Here is a 17,567-nt window from a genome sequence, read left to right as displayed (position 1 = left end):
GATGAAGTTATTACTTTTAACCAGCCAAATGGTATTTTAAGAATACATAAGTACATGTATTTAAAAGAAAACTGATAAGTGAAAATCCCTTTTATCCCACTTGCTCTTTTCCATTTGGAGAAGCTGCTGCAGTGTTGTAAAATACTGGGGAATACAATCGTAATAATCTGTTTTGACATGGCAGGAAAACATTGGTACGTGAGAGCTCGCTTCTGGCAGTGAGGCGTAGATGTGTGAGATTCCCGCGTCTTTGCAGCCGATAAAATAGTTCAGGAAAAAAGCATAAAAGCAGAAGTTGTTTTTCAAGATGGCGCCATTCGTGTGAAGGGGGGACAACCCTCACTCGATGCCCGCTTGAACTTGGGGTTTTTCTTATTTGCACCGGGTGACGCCGCCCTCGGGCAGCGCCCGATCGGGGGCTTCGCACCCTCTGGAGCGGCGCCTTCCGAAAAACTTCTCTCCCCCCCCTCCTTATTTAAGTGCTAAAATCGGTAACGCCCGAGAGTGACCGGCCCTGACTAACAGGCGAGGGGGGCCTCCCCGCCCGCCAGGGGGCAGCCTGCCGCCGGGCCCCACCGCCGCCCTCCGCCTCCCGCCGCGGGAGCGGGGCAGAGAGGATATCTAGACGAGACGGAACTCCGACTCGATGGTGTAGCGAGGGCGGCGGGGCGCTCTAGGCAGCCGCGTCGCACTCTATGGTGTAATGGGAGGAGCAGTGGAGCACGGCGGGCGGCTCCGGCCCGCCGCTCTTGGCACCTTCTGCGGGCACGATGTCGTCTCCGAAAGGTGAGGGCGGCGGGGCGCAGAGCGAGGCGCCGCGGGTTAGCCCGAGGGGTACGGCGGCTCACCCCTCCCCCGCGCCAGGCGGGAGTGGACGCGTCCTCCCCGCCGGGGGCTGCGGCGCCGGGCGGCACCACCGTGATGGCGGGGGGGAGAAGGGGCTGCGGGGGGCCGCGCCGGGGAGGAGCTCTCCCCCCGCCCCGCCCCGCCGCTCTCCTCCCGCCGCCTGTGAGGAGTCGCCGGCCGGTCTCCCCGGTCCGGGGCTCGCCGGGCTGCCCGGGGCTCCTCCGCCTTTAGGACACCCCCGGCCGAAGTCCGGTGTGGCTTCCCCCAGAGGGGACCCGGCAGAGCCTCCGCAGCGCTCGGCGGGGCGGGGCGGGGGCCGATCGCGGCGGGGAAGGGCCCGGGCAGGAGGGCTTCCCGCACCCCGGCGTGCGTGAGGCCGGGCGCGCGTCCCGCCGCCCCGGCTGCCCTGCGCCGCGCCGCCGTTCGGAAGGGGCCCGGCGGCGTGGTCGGATGCGCTGTGGGGGTGTGCGGGAGGCCCGCCTTCGCGCCCGCAGGCTTTCGGCCTCTCTGCTGCCTTTTGCTGGAAACCCTTTCCTTCGAGTGGGATTTACTGAAGCCCCTGAGAGACACTGGGAAAGAAACAGCAGCTTCTTTCAGCTCCTTTTGGGTTTTTGTGTTTTGTTTTTTTTTTAAATCTGTTAGAAGTTCAGACGGCAGCAGAAGATACGGGCTTTCCCTGTGCCCGCAGTGCTGCGCTGGTACTGATGTGGACGTGTGAACCACACTGGAGAAACGGTCAGGCTGATAACAAGCCACAGACAGCTTTTTTCATAACGCTAGAGCTATCTCGTGGAGTTACTAGCTTCATTATGTCCTGCTGCATTTGTTTTACCCAAATTTGCAAACCGTTGCCAGATCGGGGCATTTATTTATTTTTTTTAAAGAATAGTTCATGTAGGCAAGGATTAACTTCAGTTTTAGTTCGGTAGTGCGTAGACTTAAAATCTTAATGTGTAAGAACACATTGTTAATATAATTTCTGTCAGCCCTAAAATATCATTAGATAATACATTTTTGCAAAACTGGACTGGGTTTATTTTATTTCCTGGGTTTTATGCCCTTGGATTCCCACCTCCCCTCCCCGCAGTCCAAACTTAATTTAAAAATGGATTACAGCTTACAAGTCTCTTTTAAGCACTGTTAGTCCAAAAACTAATTGGCTCTACCTTTTAAAAGTGGTTACTGACATGAGTAAGATTTTTATCTGTAAGGAAGTAGCTAATTTAAATGATTGCAGCGGCAGGAGGCATTAACTGTACCTTGCAGAAATGTTATACAATAGAAGACGTCACTGGCTTGAAAGAAAAATGAATCAAAACATCGGTTGCACTGGATTCAGTAATTCACCCCCATATTAGGTGAACAAAGTTAATACAGATCTGCCCAGAGCTTTTCTGTTAGCTCATTCCCTAATGAGCAGAGGAACGTAAACTTATAATTAAAGTACATTTCTTCAGGGTATTCAGAACACAACAGATAATGGCCTGAAAGATGCTGCTGGGTGACCAACATCCACCCATCAGATGACATATGTAACAAGGAGTAGTCTACCAGATTGAAAAATGATTTTGTAGATGCTGCACGTTTGCCAGTGGCTCATGTTGTAGGTCATGCCTTTGTGCAGAGAAGTCCTGTCTGGAGCCACGCGCTGTTCTCTTTACCGGTACGGGTGCAGCCTGAGCCGTTCTCTGATGTGGGAATGAACTGGTGTGGCCTGGTCACATCCACCCGAGGAAACTGTCATGCCTTGGAGGAGGACAGCTGTATGGAAAAAGTGCCTTTCTCCTGCGGACCTGGCTAACTCCCAATTTATCCAGGATGGTAGTGAGTCCAGGGCAAAACTGTTACAAGAATTGCCACTTTTGTAGGAGTATAGCACAGGGGAATGCAGAGCGGATAACATGGATCATATGCAGTCCTTGTATGGTTTAATTTACCTGAATAGCCATAACCTTAGTGTTTTCTACAGTGAATAACTTTCCAAGAAAGCCCTTTGTGTAAAGTCTCATCACTGTTCTGAGCAAAACTCGCTTCTTTTACTAACTTAGGTGGAAAATAAGGCTGAAGGAAATGCTGCCTTATTTATTAAGGTTTGCCAGATTAATTCCCTTCTTTGCTGATACTGAAGTTTTCCTCTCTCTTTGGTTTTACTCATCTGCCAACGCTCTTTGCATCAGACCAGTACGCTACATGGAGGGGATCAGCTGCCGTTTCAGACTGAGCTCTTCTTGTCAGCTAAAGAGCAGGAAGGCACAGAAAGACTTTTTGATTACTACTAGATAAATATGAGTCTATGATTAGTCCTTCTAGAATGAAGGATGATTATGAGGGCAAGAGGATATCTTATTTTCAAACACCTGGAGTTCCTAGGCAAGCTTCTTTGAGAAGAGACTTTAAAATTTAACTTAAACTTCTGATAGGAAGTGCTTCATGACACTGTAATTATTGTATGCCGCCAAAGAAGTATTTGATACAGCCCTCCAGCTGGAGGACACCCTCTTCCAGTTCTTAAGTTAAAATGAAGGCCATGCTGAGTCATCGTCTTGGTTTTCTTTCAGAAAATGTCAGCTTACTGTTCAAGTTGTACTGCCTCACAGTGATGACCCTGGTTGCTGCGACATACACGGTCGCGTTGCGGTACACAAGGACAGTGGAGACAGAACTCTACTTTTCAACAACGGCTGTGTGCATCACTGAAGTTATCAAGTTGTTCTTGAGTGTGGGCATATTGGCTAAGTAAGTATGGGAATGCTCATCAGTATTTTGAAAATGAATCCTTGCTTCTAACCTCAGATCCACAGATACCGAAGCACAGATACATTTGAGAGCGTGGCTGGGTGGTCATGCTGTGGAAGAGTCATTTTAGAGCAGGTTAGAGCTTGTGAGTCCTCCTCAGCTGAAACTAGCGTGATATTCAGGTGTGTCCTTTCCTCATATTTTCTATTTTTGTGTGCTTTGGTACAGGTTTCAAATGTCAGTGTGGATTATCCACGATGTTTTGGGTCTTTAAAATGTTGGTGTAGATGAAAGCTGGGCTGTGAGCCATTGTGTGCTGAGCTACATAAAATTGTAACATTCCTATGCATAAATTTTCCCAAACAATGTTACAGATAGACAGACATTTTGCTGTCTTTATTAACCTGGGGAATCAATGCTGGAAAGCTGTGGTCAGAAAATATTAGAGTTTCTGTAATCCCACATGGCAGCTAAGAACTAGAACTTCAGTCCACACGTGAGCATCTGAAGTAGGGAGGCCATCAGTCCACTGCCTCTCCTATCAGCTCCCCTGTGCTGCATCCTTCCTTGGGAGGATTTTTATATTCTGGGCTTTTCCAAAGCCCAGTTCTTGCTGTTGTTGTAGAATTTGTCCTTTTAGGGTCTCTGCCTATCTCTTTGTGGCTTTTGGCACATCAGAAGGCTGGCTGTTCTGTGCTAGAGAATCATGAAGTCACACGGCGTACTTCAGAGTTTTATCAATCTTCTCTAGCTAACATCAGAATGGCATTTAACTTGCTTTGGAAATTAGACCATATTTGAACTTGGTAAGGCAGCTGTGGCAAACTGCCTTTTGTTTAATCTTTCATTAAATGTAATGCATGAGTGTGACCAGTGGCAAATTTCTATTTTTCTTTTTATGCACCCTGGGCTTCTCACTGTGCCAGCACGAAATGTTAAATGCAGAAACGTCTCTGCAGATGAGTAGTTGCGCTGTGGTTCTCGCGGCGTTGTGGCCAGCGTGGACCCTGATCCAGCCTGCTTTCTGGAGACTGCAGCAGCCCACATGTCTCCATAGTGAGGGACCCGTGGGTGGCATTTGTAGCCTCACCCCTGTGCGTATAACTTCTCCGATCTGTTCTTGTGCACCTGGGACTCATGCTCTTTGTAGTATACCAGAGAGGTCTTGTTCAGCAGGGTAAGCAATACTGACCTTTTGTTAAGGGTCAGCAATACTGTGTTCATTAAAGGTATGAATAGTCTTTTTGCTCAAGATAATTAAAAAGGCAATTACTTTTAACTCAGAAGTCTATTAGGTTTTTAGAATGGCCCTGCACAGCCAAAAATCCACGTAGCCCCTCGTCCCCACCTTTGACAGTAGTCAGCTGAGGGTACTTAGGACAGAAGTAGAGGCAACAGGGCAAGCATGGGCTGCGCTTTCGTTAGCTGGAGGCAGAAGCTTATGGATTTCCCAGCCTGGATGCTGTGTGCACGTTGCGGCTGTAGCACCTAATGGTCCTGTCCTCAGTGAGATTGCCTAGTTTCTTTTTGAACTGTTAGTCCCTTCTGCATCTGTGAAATGACTTCTGCAATGTAATTACATGGTATATGAAAAAGTATTTTTATTAAACACTTTATTCAGCAGTTTTACTAGATTCTGTCTACTTGTGTTGACAGACATCACAAATAATCTTTTCCCCCTTCATTTTTATTTTCATATCTCTACAGATCTGTATTGTGTTATCATCATTCACTTATTTTCTAAGCTGGGAGTCCTAGCCTAATTTTCCCGTGATCGTCCTAGTACCCGTCTCCACAGCGTTTCCAGTATTGTTACATCCCTTTTGAAGCAGGATCCAGAGCTACTTTCTGTTCTGGTCTCAGTTTCTTTCCTAAGGATTTGTAATGTTCCATGCATTTCTCTGAACACGGCTGAGCCTTGGGCTGGTGCTGTTGGAGACCAACTCGCACCTTTTTCCCAGAAGCCCGTAACTGGTTTAGAGACGGTTGTTGTATTTTGGGGTTGTCCTTTCCTGTGATGCTCGTTTATTGATAACTGAGCTTTATCTGCCAATTAAAATGGGATGAATCTGTGTCACTGACCTGTTTGAAGGTTATATCTATTCTGAGCTGGTCAGCTAGTGGGTCTTTTTTTCCCCCTGTAGTTGGGAGGGGGGTGGGCAGCAGCAAACACTGTTCTTCAGGCCATGCTCACCTCTCCTTGGTAGGATGTCTTGCTTGCTGGTGGACAGCAAAGGAATGCATCTGGACCCAAGTAACTGAGCTGTTTCTCAGGTGGCAAAACATCTGGTGAATTCCGCTCGGTGTAGTGAGATGCCCTTCTGCTATAGTTGAAAGTTTCCTTTTGGATATCATGTATAATAGAGTATAATCAGGAAAATTTGCCAATTTCCTAGTAATGTTCTATTTTAGATCACTTACAAATACGCTGAACAGCATAAATTCCAGCATGGTTTCCTTCAGTGTCTCCTTTACAGCTTCCTCCGGTTTTAAAGTCCTAACTGATTTGTCTTACCCAAGGCAAGGTGCCTTTGTATTTTAATAACCAGTTAGAAGATCAAATACAATCTTGTTTTTCTGTACCTTTGCATTTGGGTGGGTGCCTTTTTCTTTTTGAAACAGATGGCATTGGTTATTGCAATGTACGGGATACTGGAATATGACTCTTGCATTGTTCCAGCTGCAGAATTTGTTTTCTTATGGATTCTTACGCTATGCCTTCGCTGTGTTTGCTTTTAAAATTTCCCCTGGAAGGCACATTGAATGGATGAATGCCAAAAGAGTGTCTTTCAAGAGAAGTGTATGATAGTTTCAGCTTTGTTAATTATTTACTCAACCGTACTCTCAACTTCTCATATTTATTCAAAGTTCCTTTCACCATCCGGTAATTACGTTGTTTACATTTTTAGATGGTATGTAATTACTTAGCAATGGATGAAGAAAAACAGAGCTGATTTGCAAACTCTAGTTTTAACTTCAGCTTTCTAACAAATCATAAACAGTAGAATCATTAAGGTTAGAAAAGACCTCTAGGATCATCAAGTCCAACCGTCAACCCAACACCACCATGTCTGCTAAACCATGCCCTGAAGTGCCGCGTCTACATGTCTTTTAAATATGTCCAGGGAAGGTGACTCCACCATCTCTCTGGGCAGCCTGTTCCAGTGCCTGACCACTCTTTTGGTAAAGAAATTTTCCCTAATACCCAATCTAAACCTCCCCTGGCACAACTTGAGGCCATTTCCTCTTGCCCTGTTGGTTGTTACTCTTCACCCAGAAGAGACCAACACCCACCTCACTACAGCCTCCTCTCAGGTAGTTGCAGAGAGCGATAAGGTCTCCCCTCAGCCTCCTCTTCTCCAGGCTAAACAACCCCAGTTCCCTCAGCCTCTCCTCAGAAGACCTGCTCTCCAGACCCTTCATCCGTTTTATTGCCCTTCTCTGGACACGCTCCAGCACCTCGATGTTCTTCTTGTAGTGAGGGGCCCAAAACCGCACACAGTACTCGAGGTGCGGCCTCACCAGTGCTGAGTACAGGGGCACGATCACCTCCCTGCTCCTGCTGGCCACGCGACTCCTGATACGAGCCAGGAAATGGGTGTTTCTGTTGCACAACTGATAGTTGTTAGTATCTCTCACCTATTCAGAACTATGAAGAAAACAGAACATGTTTTTTAAGTTGCATCTAGATGGATGTCAAGAATGCTGAATTCAAGCTAGATACATTTTTTTTTAATATTATTGATTTTTGCAGCATACATCTTTGGGCACCTTATTTTGCATTATCAGCTGTACACAGAGGCTTGTTTTAAATTCTTTTCTGTGTAATTTCTATGTATGTATTGTATTGTAATGTATTGTAAATTCTGTGTAGATTTAAATCTGTTTCCACATAATCTTTGTGCTGAATTCAACTTACAGTTATAGATTCATGATAAGTGCATGCTTCAGAAAGCACACCCACTGCAAAGATGAATTTTTAGGTAGTTCATCTTCTTGTTCTTAAAAACTGAAGTGAAAATGGTGATTACTGGGCATCGGTTATTCTTCATTGCTGAAATTTCGTGCTAGAAGTGAAAGTAGACAGAAACGACAATTACTGTTGTGATTTGACTTTAAGCATGTGATTAGCTAATTCACCAAGCATGGTCTGGAACAGAAGCAGGTATCGTTTAAATTTTTTTTCTTGTTCGGCAGCCCACCTTGGTATCGACAAATAGAAGAAGCCATTACTGTGTGATATTTTTTGGCTACTTATTCTCACAGAGTAGAACCGTATCTGTGCTCATTGTATTTTATTTGCAGTTAGACATTTGAGATAGAAGCATATTAGTCAAGCTGTGCTTGGGTATTACCAGGAACTAGGTTTTATTATACATCCTATCTCCCACTGCTGGGCAATATAACAAATACATTGAGGAATAAGTAAACCAACAATTTTGCCTATAATGTCAGTGACTCATAATGTTTTATGCAGTTCTGTATCCAGTGCAATTAACTGTGGTGAGCTGTGACATGAAGTCTTCCCCTTCCTTGGATTGCAAACTTCACTTTAAGTGCTACTTCTCTGTAGATTTTCATGCCAATGGTTGTCCCTTGTGGCCAGACATGTCTTGCAAAAGACAACTGTGTGACATGCTCAGTGTCACCAAGTCTGTCCCAAGCAACATATCCCTTTAAATTAGGAAAGAGCTCCGCATGTGACCTCACTTGTACAACAAGGGTCTGGGAAACTATACGTGCGTCTGGTAACTGTACTGCCCTGACTCTGTTTTTTTGTCTGTACTCTCTCTTAGGGGAAAATGACAGGGAGAATCCCTTGCAGCTGCCTGTATAAAGACTGCCGTCACTACAAAAAAAAACCAAAACGAAACAGGGGAGGGTGGGGGTGGTGGAAGGAGCTATATGCTTGGTGCCAGGCAGGGAAGAAGGCAAGGAGGGAGGAGAGAAACTTGGGTGGAAGGATCATGAGAGGATAGAGTCCATAAATCTTTGGAGAGGAGAAGTTTAAGGACCTGGAGCACAGAGTCAGGGGTTACTCGGGAATGGAAAATATTGCAGGAACAAGGTGGTTAATGAAGGAGCCTGGGGCATAGAGAGATTGCTAATTTCAGTAATTGCTAATAAGAGTTTGGGACAGGTAGATGATGTACATTTGTGAAAAAGAAAGGAGGTGGGACATGGGTGAAGTGGGCAGTTGGGCTTCTGGAGTGCTGAGGAGGATGTGAGCCATTTGTTCATATGTGTGTATAATGGAAGCAAAAGGAGTGTTGAATCCAAGAGCTGTACAGACTGCTAATTGAGAGGCCTGTGGGAGGGGGCAGGAGTGATTTTGGATGTTGGTATTTTTCAGTGGCCAAGTGAGAGAAGAATGGAAAGGGGAAACATGGCACCTGGGGAGAGCAGGGAAGGGAATTGGAGGGCTTGAGTAGCAGCAAGAAGTAAGCAGGAAGTGTCAGATTGATGTACCAGTGATAAGGGAGGGCCAGCAGTGTAGAGGTCAGCTTGAATAAGCTGAGGAATAAGTCGCAAAAGGGGCCAGCAGTGAGAAGCAACAGGTTCTTCCCCATTGCATGCTCTTTTGCATGCTGTAATTACATAAAGGAGACATGAAGAAGCAAGGCAACAGGGGGCTGCCACACGCCCCGCCAGACCTCTTCATGTGTGTTCTGGTGCCAGTCCACTGTGTTTTGCAGCGCAGGCAAGAAGAGGAACCCAGACCTGGCTGAGGAATAAGGGGTGTTTCCAGCTCAGTTGTGTGCAAGGGTGCAATCTTTTTTGGGTGTACTGGGAGGCCCAGTTTAAAAGGGATCTGGAAAATCATGAGCATTTGACATCACACAAAACTATAAATACCCCCCAAAAAAGGAGGGGCGGGGAACAACAGCCTTCTGTCCCACTGCCTGTATGCTTAGTGACTTGTTCACTGTTTACAGTGTTCGTGGTGGTTGTTTACTTTATTACACGTTAATGCAACTAACCTCCTGATTCCAGAATGTCTTTGTCATCTTCAAGGGTTTCTACTTGTTGATAACCTCACTGGTTTTTCCCAGTTAATTTTTCTTTAATGAGCACAAGGTACAACTGACTGTTTAGAACAGATTGTCAGCCTTCCCAAAGGATTCATTGATTTGATTTCTGTTTTCAAATACCAGTTTGAGAGAGCCCTCAGTTATATTAATATTTTATTTTGCAGAGAGACTGGAAGTCTGGCAAGGTTAATAACATCTTTAAAAGAAAATGTATTTGGAAGTCCTACAGAATTGCTAAAATTAAGCGTTCCATCTCTGGTGTATGCTCTCCAAAACAACATGGCGTTTGTGGCTCTTAGCAACTTGGATGCGGCAGTCTACCAGGTAATCTATGTTTTTGTCGGTATCTGATCCGTAAATACATTTCTCTTTGCTGTTTCACGAGGCATGTGTGCTAGGTAGCTGTCTGCCTGGCACGCAGGACCCTCTTTAGCCTCAGTGTTAAAAGCCAAATGATGCTTTGTTATATTCAAAACATACGCTCTGTTGCAGTGCTCTGGTTTTCTGAGCTAACCTACTCACTGCTAGAATCACTTCAAATTCACTTTGTTGTAATTGGCGATGGTACAAAAACCCAAGGATCTGTAGGGAATCGATGAATATAAAATTTTATTTGTCATTCTGTAGTTGAATCCTCTGTTTTATTTTCTTGTTTTGGAGGAGTTTAAAAAAAACACATCCTCTGCTATATTCCCACCTTTTTCAGGTGACGTACCAGCTGAAGATCCCTTGTACAGCTTTATGTACAGTCCTAATGCTAAACCGTACCCTTAGTAAGTTGCAGTGGTTCTCTGTCTTCATGCTGTGTGGTGGTGTTACCCTCGTTCAGTGGAAGCCTGCTCAGGCTACAAAAGTACAGGTAAGGGTTTACATTTTGCCACTTCACAATGAAGAATAAACTGCCTTATGCTTTGTATATTACTTCACAGCAGCTGGGATTAAGGTAAGGTCTCTTACCTCCACACAGCAGTACCTGTTTCCTATTTCCAGCCACTTCATCTACAATGTAAAGGCTAGTGTGATCATTCGCTTTCACATTTATTGTATACCAGCTCAGGCAGGCTTGCGGTATTGCTCCAGTCTCACTTGATGGAAAGGCAACTGATTGCTACAATTAGTAAAAATTACCACAGTCGTCATAATCAGTCTAATACATGCTTGCTAATAATGGTGCACCTGAGTAATATATTGTTTCCAGCAGTTGGCCCTGGTATCGTTATAATTGTTGGAGCAGAGAACTTGGAATGGAAGCACTTGGCAGAGTTAGGAGTGAAACTCCAGTGCCTTGTGGGTGTGGGTATGTCATTTAAACACACCCTTCAGAGGCACTGACCTAATCCCGCTCTAGGTAGAAACAAGTGTCTTCTGTTTCTTAGGTCTTAGCCGCTGGTCAGTGGCAGTGGTGGGAAGGGCAGGTCACGCAGCTGGGAAGACAGGCCGTGGCCAAGCAGGCGGTGCCTCTGAGCACTGCAGGGGCTGGTAAGAGTACGCACGGAAAGCGAAACACCACGCAGCTACACCAAGCTAATCTGAAGGACAGCTCTAGCTAAGCAAGTACATTTTATACTGTAATGAAATGCTAATAACTTTGCTGTACTTAACGAAGTGGCTCTGGAATTGATTATTGTAAATTACTGTAGTGTTGCATCCTTTCTAAAATAACGGTTGATGTTGCAGGTGGAGCAGAATCCATGGCTAGGGTTTGGAGCGATTGCTGTTGCTGTGTTGTGTTCAGGATTTGCAGGTATAGTAGTATTTCCATATGCAGGTCACATCAAAAGGACTGGAGAACTCATGATGTTTACAACAGAACATTCTACATCAGTCAACTGTGTTTGTTGATTAGAGTATAAAAAAGAACTTCATCCCCTCTGCCCATAATTACCTTCTACTTGCAGTAATTATGACGGATTCATGACATGATTACTCTAGTTGTCAAGCAAATGACTTGGAGCACGTACTATTGGTTTTATGTGATACAACTTAGAAGGCTGGTTTGCAAGTGGAAGCGTCTTTCAAATGCTTCGAATAATACTCTAGGGAATATCCATGATGATTCACTTGGTACAATTAATGTACATCAATCTTGTAAATTGGCTTTACAGTGAATAGCTCCCTTATGGTGATCACATGAGGTACTTGCTTTTTTTTTTTTGTACTTTTTTTTTTTTAAAAAGGGGAACTGAGCTCCTCAGTCAGTTCTTGCACTAGCTGAGCCCCGAAATACACAGTGCCATAGTCCTGTAGCTGGTAAATCTAACTGAGATGCAGAGGGAGCATGAGTAAGAGAGAGAGGAAGATGAGTAGCAGAAAGCCTAGATTAACTGCATGAAGGATTTTTGTTTGGGTTGGTTCTACAACCAGCGCTTCCCCGTCAGTTTCCCTCTGGCTTCTATAGGAGACCAGAGCTTAAGGACAAGTGAGCTGGTGCTGGGAAATAAGGAAATACTAATTACTACTTAATTTTAAATCTGGCTCACAGGGGCATACTTCCCTGGCTGTAAACTGGATTCTTCCCCCTCCCTCTGCAAGAAAACAAGGTATTTTCACCCTCCTCTAGTACTATACAATCCTGCAAGAAAAATCTGGTGCTGTGCATACACGCTCGTTACTCATAGAAGAAGTCCTGGCTGGCAGGGGAGGAAAGGAGGAGGGTGTCATTCTTGTTTGGTGTCTTCAGTGAAACGGGCACTTTGAAGCAGAGACACTAAATAAGGCTGTGTAGAGCTCCATCAACTTTTCCTGGAAGGTTATAAATTTACTCAATAGGTGCTCCCAAGCCACGAGACAAAATACAGCATTCACAGTGAAGCCTTCAGAGTCTCTTAAAGCTCTCTAGCTTTCTCTGACAATGCGGGTAGACAGCTGTGCTTCTAAAGCTCTGCAAATTCAGGCCATTGAAAGGGCTGACGCAGGCAGCTCTGGAGGATTTAGACACATATGGCTTTCTTCTCCCGCAAAAGGATTGCAGCTTGGGTGTTTCCTCACTGACAGCTGTAGCTTTGAGGCAGCTGGGAGGAGAGAGTATTTAGTCTGTGGAGCTCCTTGTGCCCTTGGGGCTTTACATGTTGAAAGCATAAATCCTATTCAAACGCCTTTTCTCTTCTTTCTTCCCCCACCCACACGAAGAAGATATTTTGGCATTAAACCTTCAGTTTCTGGACTGACTGTGTTCAATGTTTTATATTATTCCAGTAAAGTCAAGAGGTTTGTGGTTTCGTCCCTCAGAAATGAAGAAGCTGCTTTTTTTCTTCAAACTGTTAATCCTGTGATAATTTCCAAGTATCCAGGGGCCCAACAATGCTGATAAAAGCATTGGACAAATATATAATGGCAGATCCTTTGTGACTTGAAACAGTACTGAAGAGTAATTTCTCCTTAACAGCACCCATTCTTTCCTTCATCTTGCCCAGTGCTGTGATTTTCATGCATTTTCAGAAATCTGAAAGCATCGTTTCATTGGTTTCCTTACTGTTTTCTTAGTTTATAAAATGGACATGTACGATTCATACTCCAGCCAAACTTCTGGTATGTTGATTACCTCTGCTTGTGCTCTCTGGGTCTTCTCAGAGGGCAGAAAGCTCGAGGTTGGCATGGCAGTCGTTAACAATACTCGGGTTTTTGCTGATATTGCTTAGACTTTAAAAATGTATATTCATACAATATATTATTTCCTCAGGGTTTTTATTGTTTGAACCCCTGAAATATAAATCTGTTCTCTAATTTATTCAACGTATTCACTATACTGTATTACATTATAAATTGCATTTTTTCATTAATAAAAGAGTAGCAAGACCTTCCTTGAAGCTAACTTGGGGATGTCAGGAGGAGTGTGTGCCTCAGGCTTCTAACCCGCAGGTCTTTTCTCTATGCTTTTGTCAGTTCCATATACTTCCCTCATATCGTTTGAAGGATCTTGGGTGATGTTAATCAGCAATAAACTTTCAGTCAGTAGGACTCACACCAGAAGGTCGTGGAAGTGGCTGAGAAGATATGAATCCTGCAAACCGCTGTCTGTGTTTTGAAATGCAGAGGAATGTGTTTTGAAATAGCAGAGTCCTGGTGCGGGAGCAATGTTTAAAAAGGCAGCTAGTGACGGCCTTGTCAGATGTCGGCGTTTTAATCTGACATACACCTCCCAGGCAGAATAATGAAAAACTGTTTGGGGAATTCCAGTAATGCAGAGCATAAGAGTAACGCTCATCAGCATGGCACCGTGAACAAGAACTTTAGACTGAAATGAATTCCATTTCCTCAAAACCAATCTGTAGTTTCAATTAGCAGAAGGCATCAGTTTCGATTGCATCTTGTAACCCCCTGAAGCTGTGGTTTCAGAAAGTTGCCACTCTGCCAAGTGCTCTGCAAGCGCAAGGCTTCCAAGGAATTTTCAGTCTCAGCGCTGAAATTCCGTAGTCCCACCCATTCCTTTTATTATTTTTCTTTTTTATTATTTTTGTACTGCTAAACATCTTGATGGAGGAAAAATCGTTCTCTGTCATGCTGAAATACATAAATACTGTCCTGGGATAAAATACCAGGTGCCAAAGTGAAACACTTTTTTTTTTGATATAGAATTGTACAGGAGAAACTGTTGGAATCGGAAGCCTGGCAAATCACACGGAAATGAGGAGTAGTTTGAACTGTTTATGAGGTTCATTGTTAAAACAACTGTAAACAGAAATAGAATCTATTCTCGGTGTTACACCCATTGAAATGATCCTGTCGTGGACGATGCACACTAGCAGGATGTGGGTTTGGGCCTTCTGCATTAGGAACTGTGACACGTAACGGTCTGTAGGAGAAGATGATTCCAGTGGTCTTGTCTGGCTTTAGAACACTAAGAACTGTGAACCGCTAAGGATGAAACTTCATTCAGCTCACTGAAACGTCTTTTTTTTTTTTTTTTTTTTCAGGAGTTTATTTTGAGAAGGTCTTAAAGAGTTCAGATACCTCCTTGTGGGTGAGGAATATTCAGATGTACTTATCCGGGATCGTGGTGACTTTATTTGGTGTGTACATGTCAGATGGAGCCCAAGTTCTTGAGAAAGGGTTTTTCTATGGCTATACCTACTACGTCTGGTTTGTCATCTGTAAGTATCTTGTGGTTTTAGGGTCTTGTTACGTTGTTTTGCTTTTTTAACTGATACAACTGACTGCATGAAACCACAAATTCAGTCTGACCCACTGTTCTTTACTGTGTTTTGAGGTGGTGTTTTTTAAGTATCATTATCTTGGAAAGTATTCACGTGCTTATTTAAAATTGTGCTGAAACAGCAGCCTAAATGACTGAGTAGTGAGTAGATCATCTTTAAATGAGTCGTATCCGATCTACTAGATGCCACGTAGACATCCCATTTTGCTGAGTGTTGCATTAAATCACCAGTTACGTTGGTGTAGCCCAAACGAGTACGCCAGTGGAGTAAAATGCATAGTTTCCAGAGTAACCTACTGCACTGTTACTCATAGAAACATGTTATTTGCTTTCCAGTCCTCGCCAGCGTAGGTGGTCTCTACACTTCGGTCGTTGTTAAGTACACAGATAACATTATGAAAGGCTTTTCTGCAGCGGCAGCCATTGTTCTTTCTACTGTGGCATCGGTCATCCTCTTTGGCCTCCAGATAAGTACGTGCCTTTTTGCCTTTGATTTGACCCTACATGCATGTTGCCTTCCTGGCTAGCAGGCTGCTCGCAGGCTCTACGCAGTTCATACCAAAGCAATCGTTTGTGCCTCCGTTGACTTTTTCTGTGTTTAACTTGGTCCTCTCCAGGACTCCTGTGCTCTAGCATATCGTCCCTGTTGTGTCACTTAAGGTGCCTGATGATCCTGTGCTTCCAGAGGCATCCTGCAACCTCAGATGGCAAGGTTGTTTCCAATTTAAACAGCTTACGAGCTTATACAGCTTTATTCGTGAATCGCTGAACAGCTGTTTACCTGAGACTGCTGTTGAGAAGTCATCATCTCTTGTTGGTTTTCGTACAGCCAGTGCCAGACTAATTCCTCGGCTGTTTCTGCAAGGGCTTTGCCACGTCCCTGTTAAGTTACTCCTGAGACTGCGTTAACTTTAACCTTCCCTGTTTGCTGTGGCCGGCACCGCATGAGCGTGAGTCAAACAGCAGCTGGGGTCGTGACTGATGTGGTGAATGTTTTTGAGAGGAAACAGCGGATTGCTTTGGGCTGTCCTGCAACTAGAAAGGACTTTCTCCCTGATCAAGTCTGTGTCTGATGCTGTATCCCGTAGCTCCTGTTCAGTCGTTCACTGTTTAGTTTGGGGTATTTTTTGCTTTCCTACTATAATCCAAAGGTGGTGTCATGTAATGGTGGGAAAACTAGCTTTCTGATGTGGCATTAGCAGGGTGAAAGGTAAGGAAGGCTTGCGTAAGGAGAAAAACATCAGCGTCTGGCTGGAAAGAACACCTTAAACCAAGTGATGAAAACCACAATTACATTAAAAACTCAACTTGGGCAGAACATTTTCTTGACAGTTGACACAAACCAAACCTGGACTGGTGATCTTCCTGTGAAAGCCTCGTTCATAGTGTTTCTCAACCCTGCCTAGATGTGGAAGGGCAGTGTGTTATGACACCCGCTGTGTCTTCATCGTTAGGCTTCCATTACAACGAACTTTTTGGATGGCACGTGGAACTGCAGGAGACATTTCACGCTTGCTTTTCTGACCATCGCCGTGTTCTTGCTGATGTGAGACTAACTGAAGCGGTGTGGGGATTGTTAATGCTCAGGAGCTCTGTGACAGAGGATGTGTCTAGAGTCTGTGAATTATTAACAGCTTGTGCTGTTTCTAGTTTTGACTAACTTTAACACTTTCATTTGGATATCATCCTAACTTACATAGCTTAGTCATCTTCTGAAGGTTTCTTCTTATACAGAAGTATTTATTTAAACTATTCTGTCTCCTTTCAGCTGTTACCTTCTCCCTGGGTGCTCTCCTGGTGTGTATTTCTATTTACCTCTATGGATTACCTCGACAAGACACCACAAAAATCCAGCCATCAGAGACTAAGAGCTCAAAAGAAAGACTTGCTACTGTGTGACATTGTCCATAAAAATGGACAGAGAAGAAAAAATGGACTTTAAAAAAAACCTTGCATTTTTAAAAAATTAGCCTTAAGCTAGTTGTGAAACGGTGTAAGTGGGATAGACTAAAAGCAGAAGTTAGTTCTTGTCTTACACGTGAAGCTTCCAGTGGCTGATGCGGAGGCTACGCTACAGCCGAGGAGCTGGACAGGTACTTTATCGAAGGTATTCTTCATTCGCATCGAACAATGGAGAGTCCCATTTACAAGGAAAGCCGGATGAAGGAACAGAACACTCAATTGTACATAATGTATATAAGGGAGGGAAGTTGGTTCTTTGTGCGTTTGATAAACTGTCTTGCCCTTCGAGGGCAGAAATGCCCAAAAGCTTCATAAAAATCTGTTTAAAAGAGCAACTGCTGCCAGTATTTTCTCTTAAACTAGTTGGCAATTGCAGTTTGACTAATGACAGTCAGCTGACTTTAGTGCATTTGGGCAACTCGTTTACATTCAAAGTGAAGATAAAACACACGACCAAGTTCATATCCTTGTTAGATTCCTTCAGACATGAGTTAACCAGCTGGGTTTTACTTGAAAGTGGGACATGTTAAACACAGCAGTAACAAACATGCTTAAATTCTGTTCCAGCAGGAGCAGAACAGCCACCTGCGCTACCTTACGCAATGACGCTCGCCTCCCTTCAGCAGGGAGGTGGCTGAGGGGTGCCAAGCAGCACCTGCCCTGCCTGCCTGCACGGTGCTGAGGGAGCGCTGCCGTTCTGTTCCACCAGCTGCGCAGCAAGCCCTCTTCTCCCCGGTCATCGCATCGGCGGGGCAGAGGGATGGGTGAGGGACAGTTGGGCTTGGCTAACATTACCGAAGCAGGGGCTGCAGTACAATGACCAGGGGAAGCATTCTCTG

The 17,567-nt window shown here is 44.6% G+C and overlaps 1 protein-coding gene across 2 annotated transcripts; it reads left to right on the top strand.

Annotated features, from left to right (window-relative positions):
• Positions 1 to 661: 661 nt before the first annotated feature.
• On the top strand, positions 662 to 17,059 carry SLC35A1 (solute carrier family 35 member A1). 2 transcript variants are annotated; one of them, XM_064447665.1, is made up of 8 exons: positions 662 to 786; positions 3,405 to 3,582; positions 9,779 to 9,938; positions 10,321 to 10,473; positions 11,292 to 11,358; positions 14,528 to 14,704; positions 15,103 to 15,237; positions 16,535 to 17,059. In XM_064447665.1, the coding sequence occupies exons 1-8, from the start codon at positions 771 to 773 to the stop codon at positions 16,663 to 16,665; spliced, it is 1,017 nt and encodes a 338-aa protein (XP_064303735.1). In that variant the 5' UTR covers positions 662 to 770; the 3' UTR covers positions 16,666 to 17,059. The 2 variants fall into 2 exon arrangements, with proteins under 2 accessions (XP_064303735.1, XP_064303734.1); XM_064447664.1 differs by lacking the exon at positions 662 to 786 and adding an exon at positions 1,165 to 1,581.
• The last annotated feature ends 508 nt before the right edge of the window (positions 17,060 to 17,567 follow it).

Source organism: Phalacrocorax carbo, chromosome 3 (genome assembly GCF_963921805.1).
Source record: "Phalacrocorax carbo chromosome 3, bPhaCar2.1, whole genome shotgun sequence".
NCBI classification, from domain to species: Eukaryota; Metazoa; Chordata; class Aves; order Suliformes; family Phalacrocoracidae; genus Phalacrocorax; species Phalacrocorax carbo.
This window is presented reverse-complemented; position numbering and strand designations above follow the sequence as displayed.

Bases quoted from the DNA above. Each gene is read 5' to 3' on its own strand.
- SLC35A1 (XM_064447664.1), top strand. From the start codon at position 1,551: ATGTGGACGTGTGAACCACACTGGAGAAACG. The intron at 1,582-3,404 runs GTCAGGCTGATA...GTTTTCTTTCAG, and splicing joins TGAACCACACTGGAGAAACG to AAAATGTCAGCTTACTGTTC. The intron at 10,474-11,291 runs GTAAGGGTTTAC...TTGATGTTGCAG, and splicing joins CTCAGGCTACAAAAGTACAG to GTGGAGCAGAATCCATGGCT.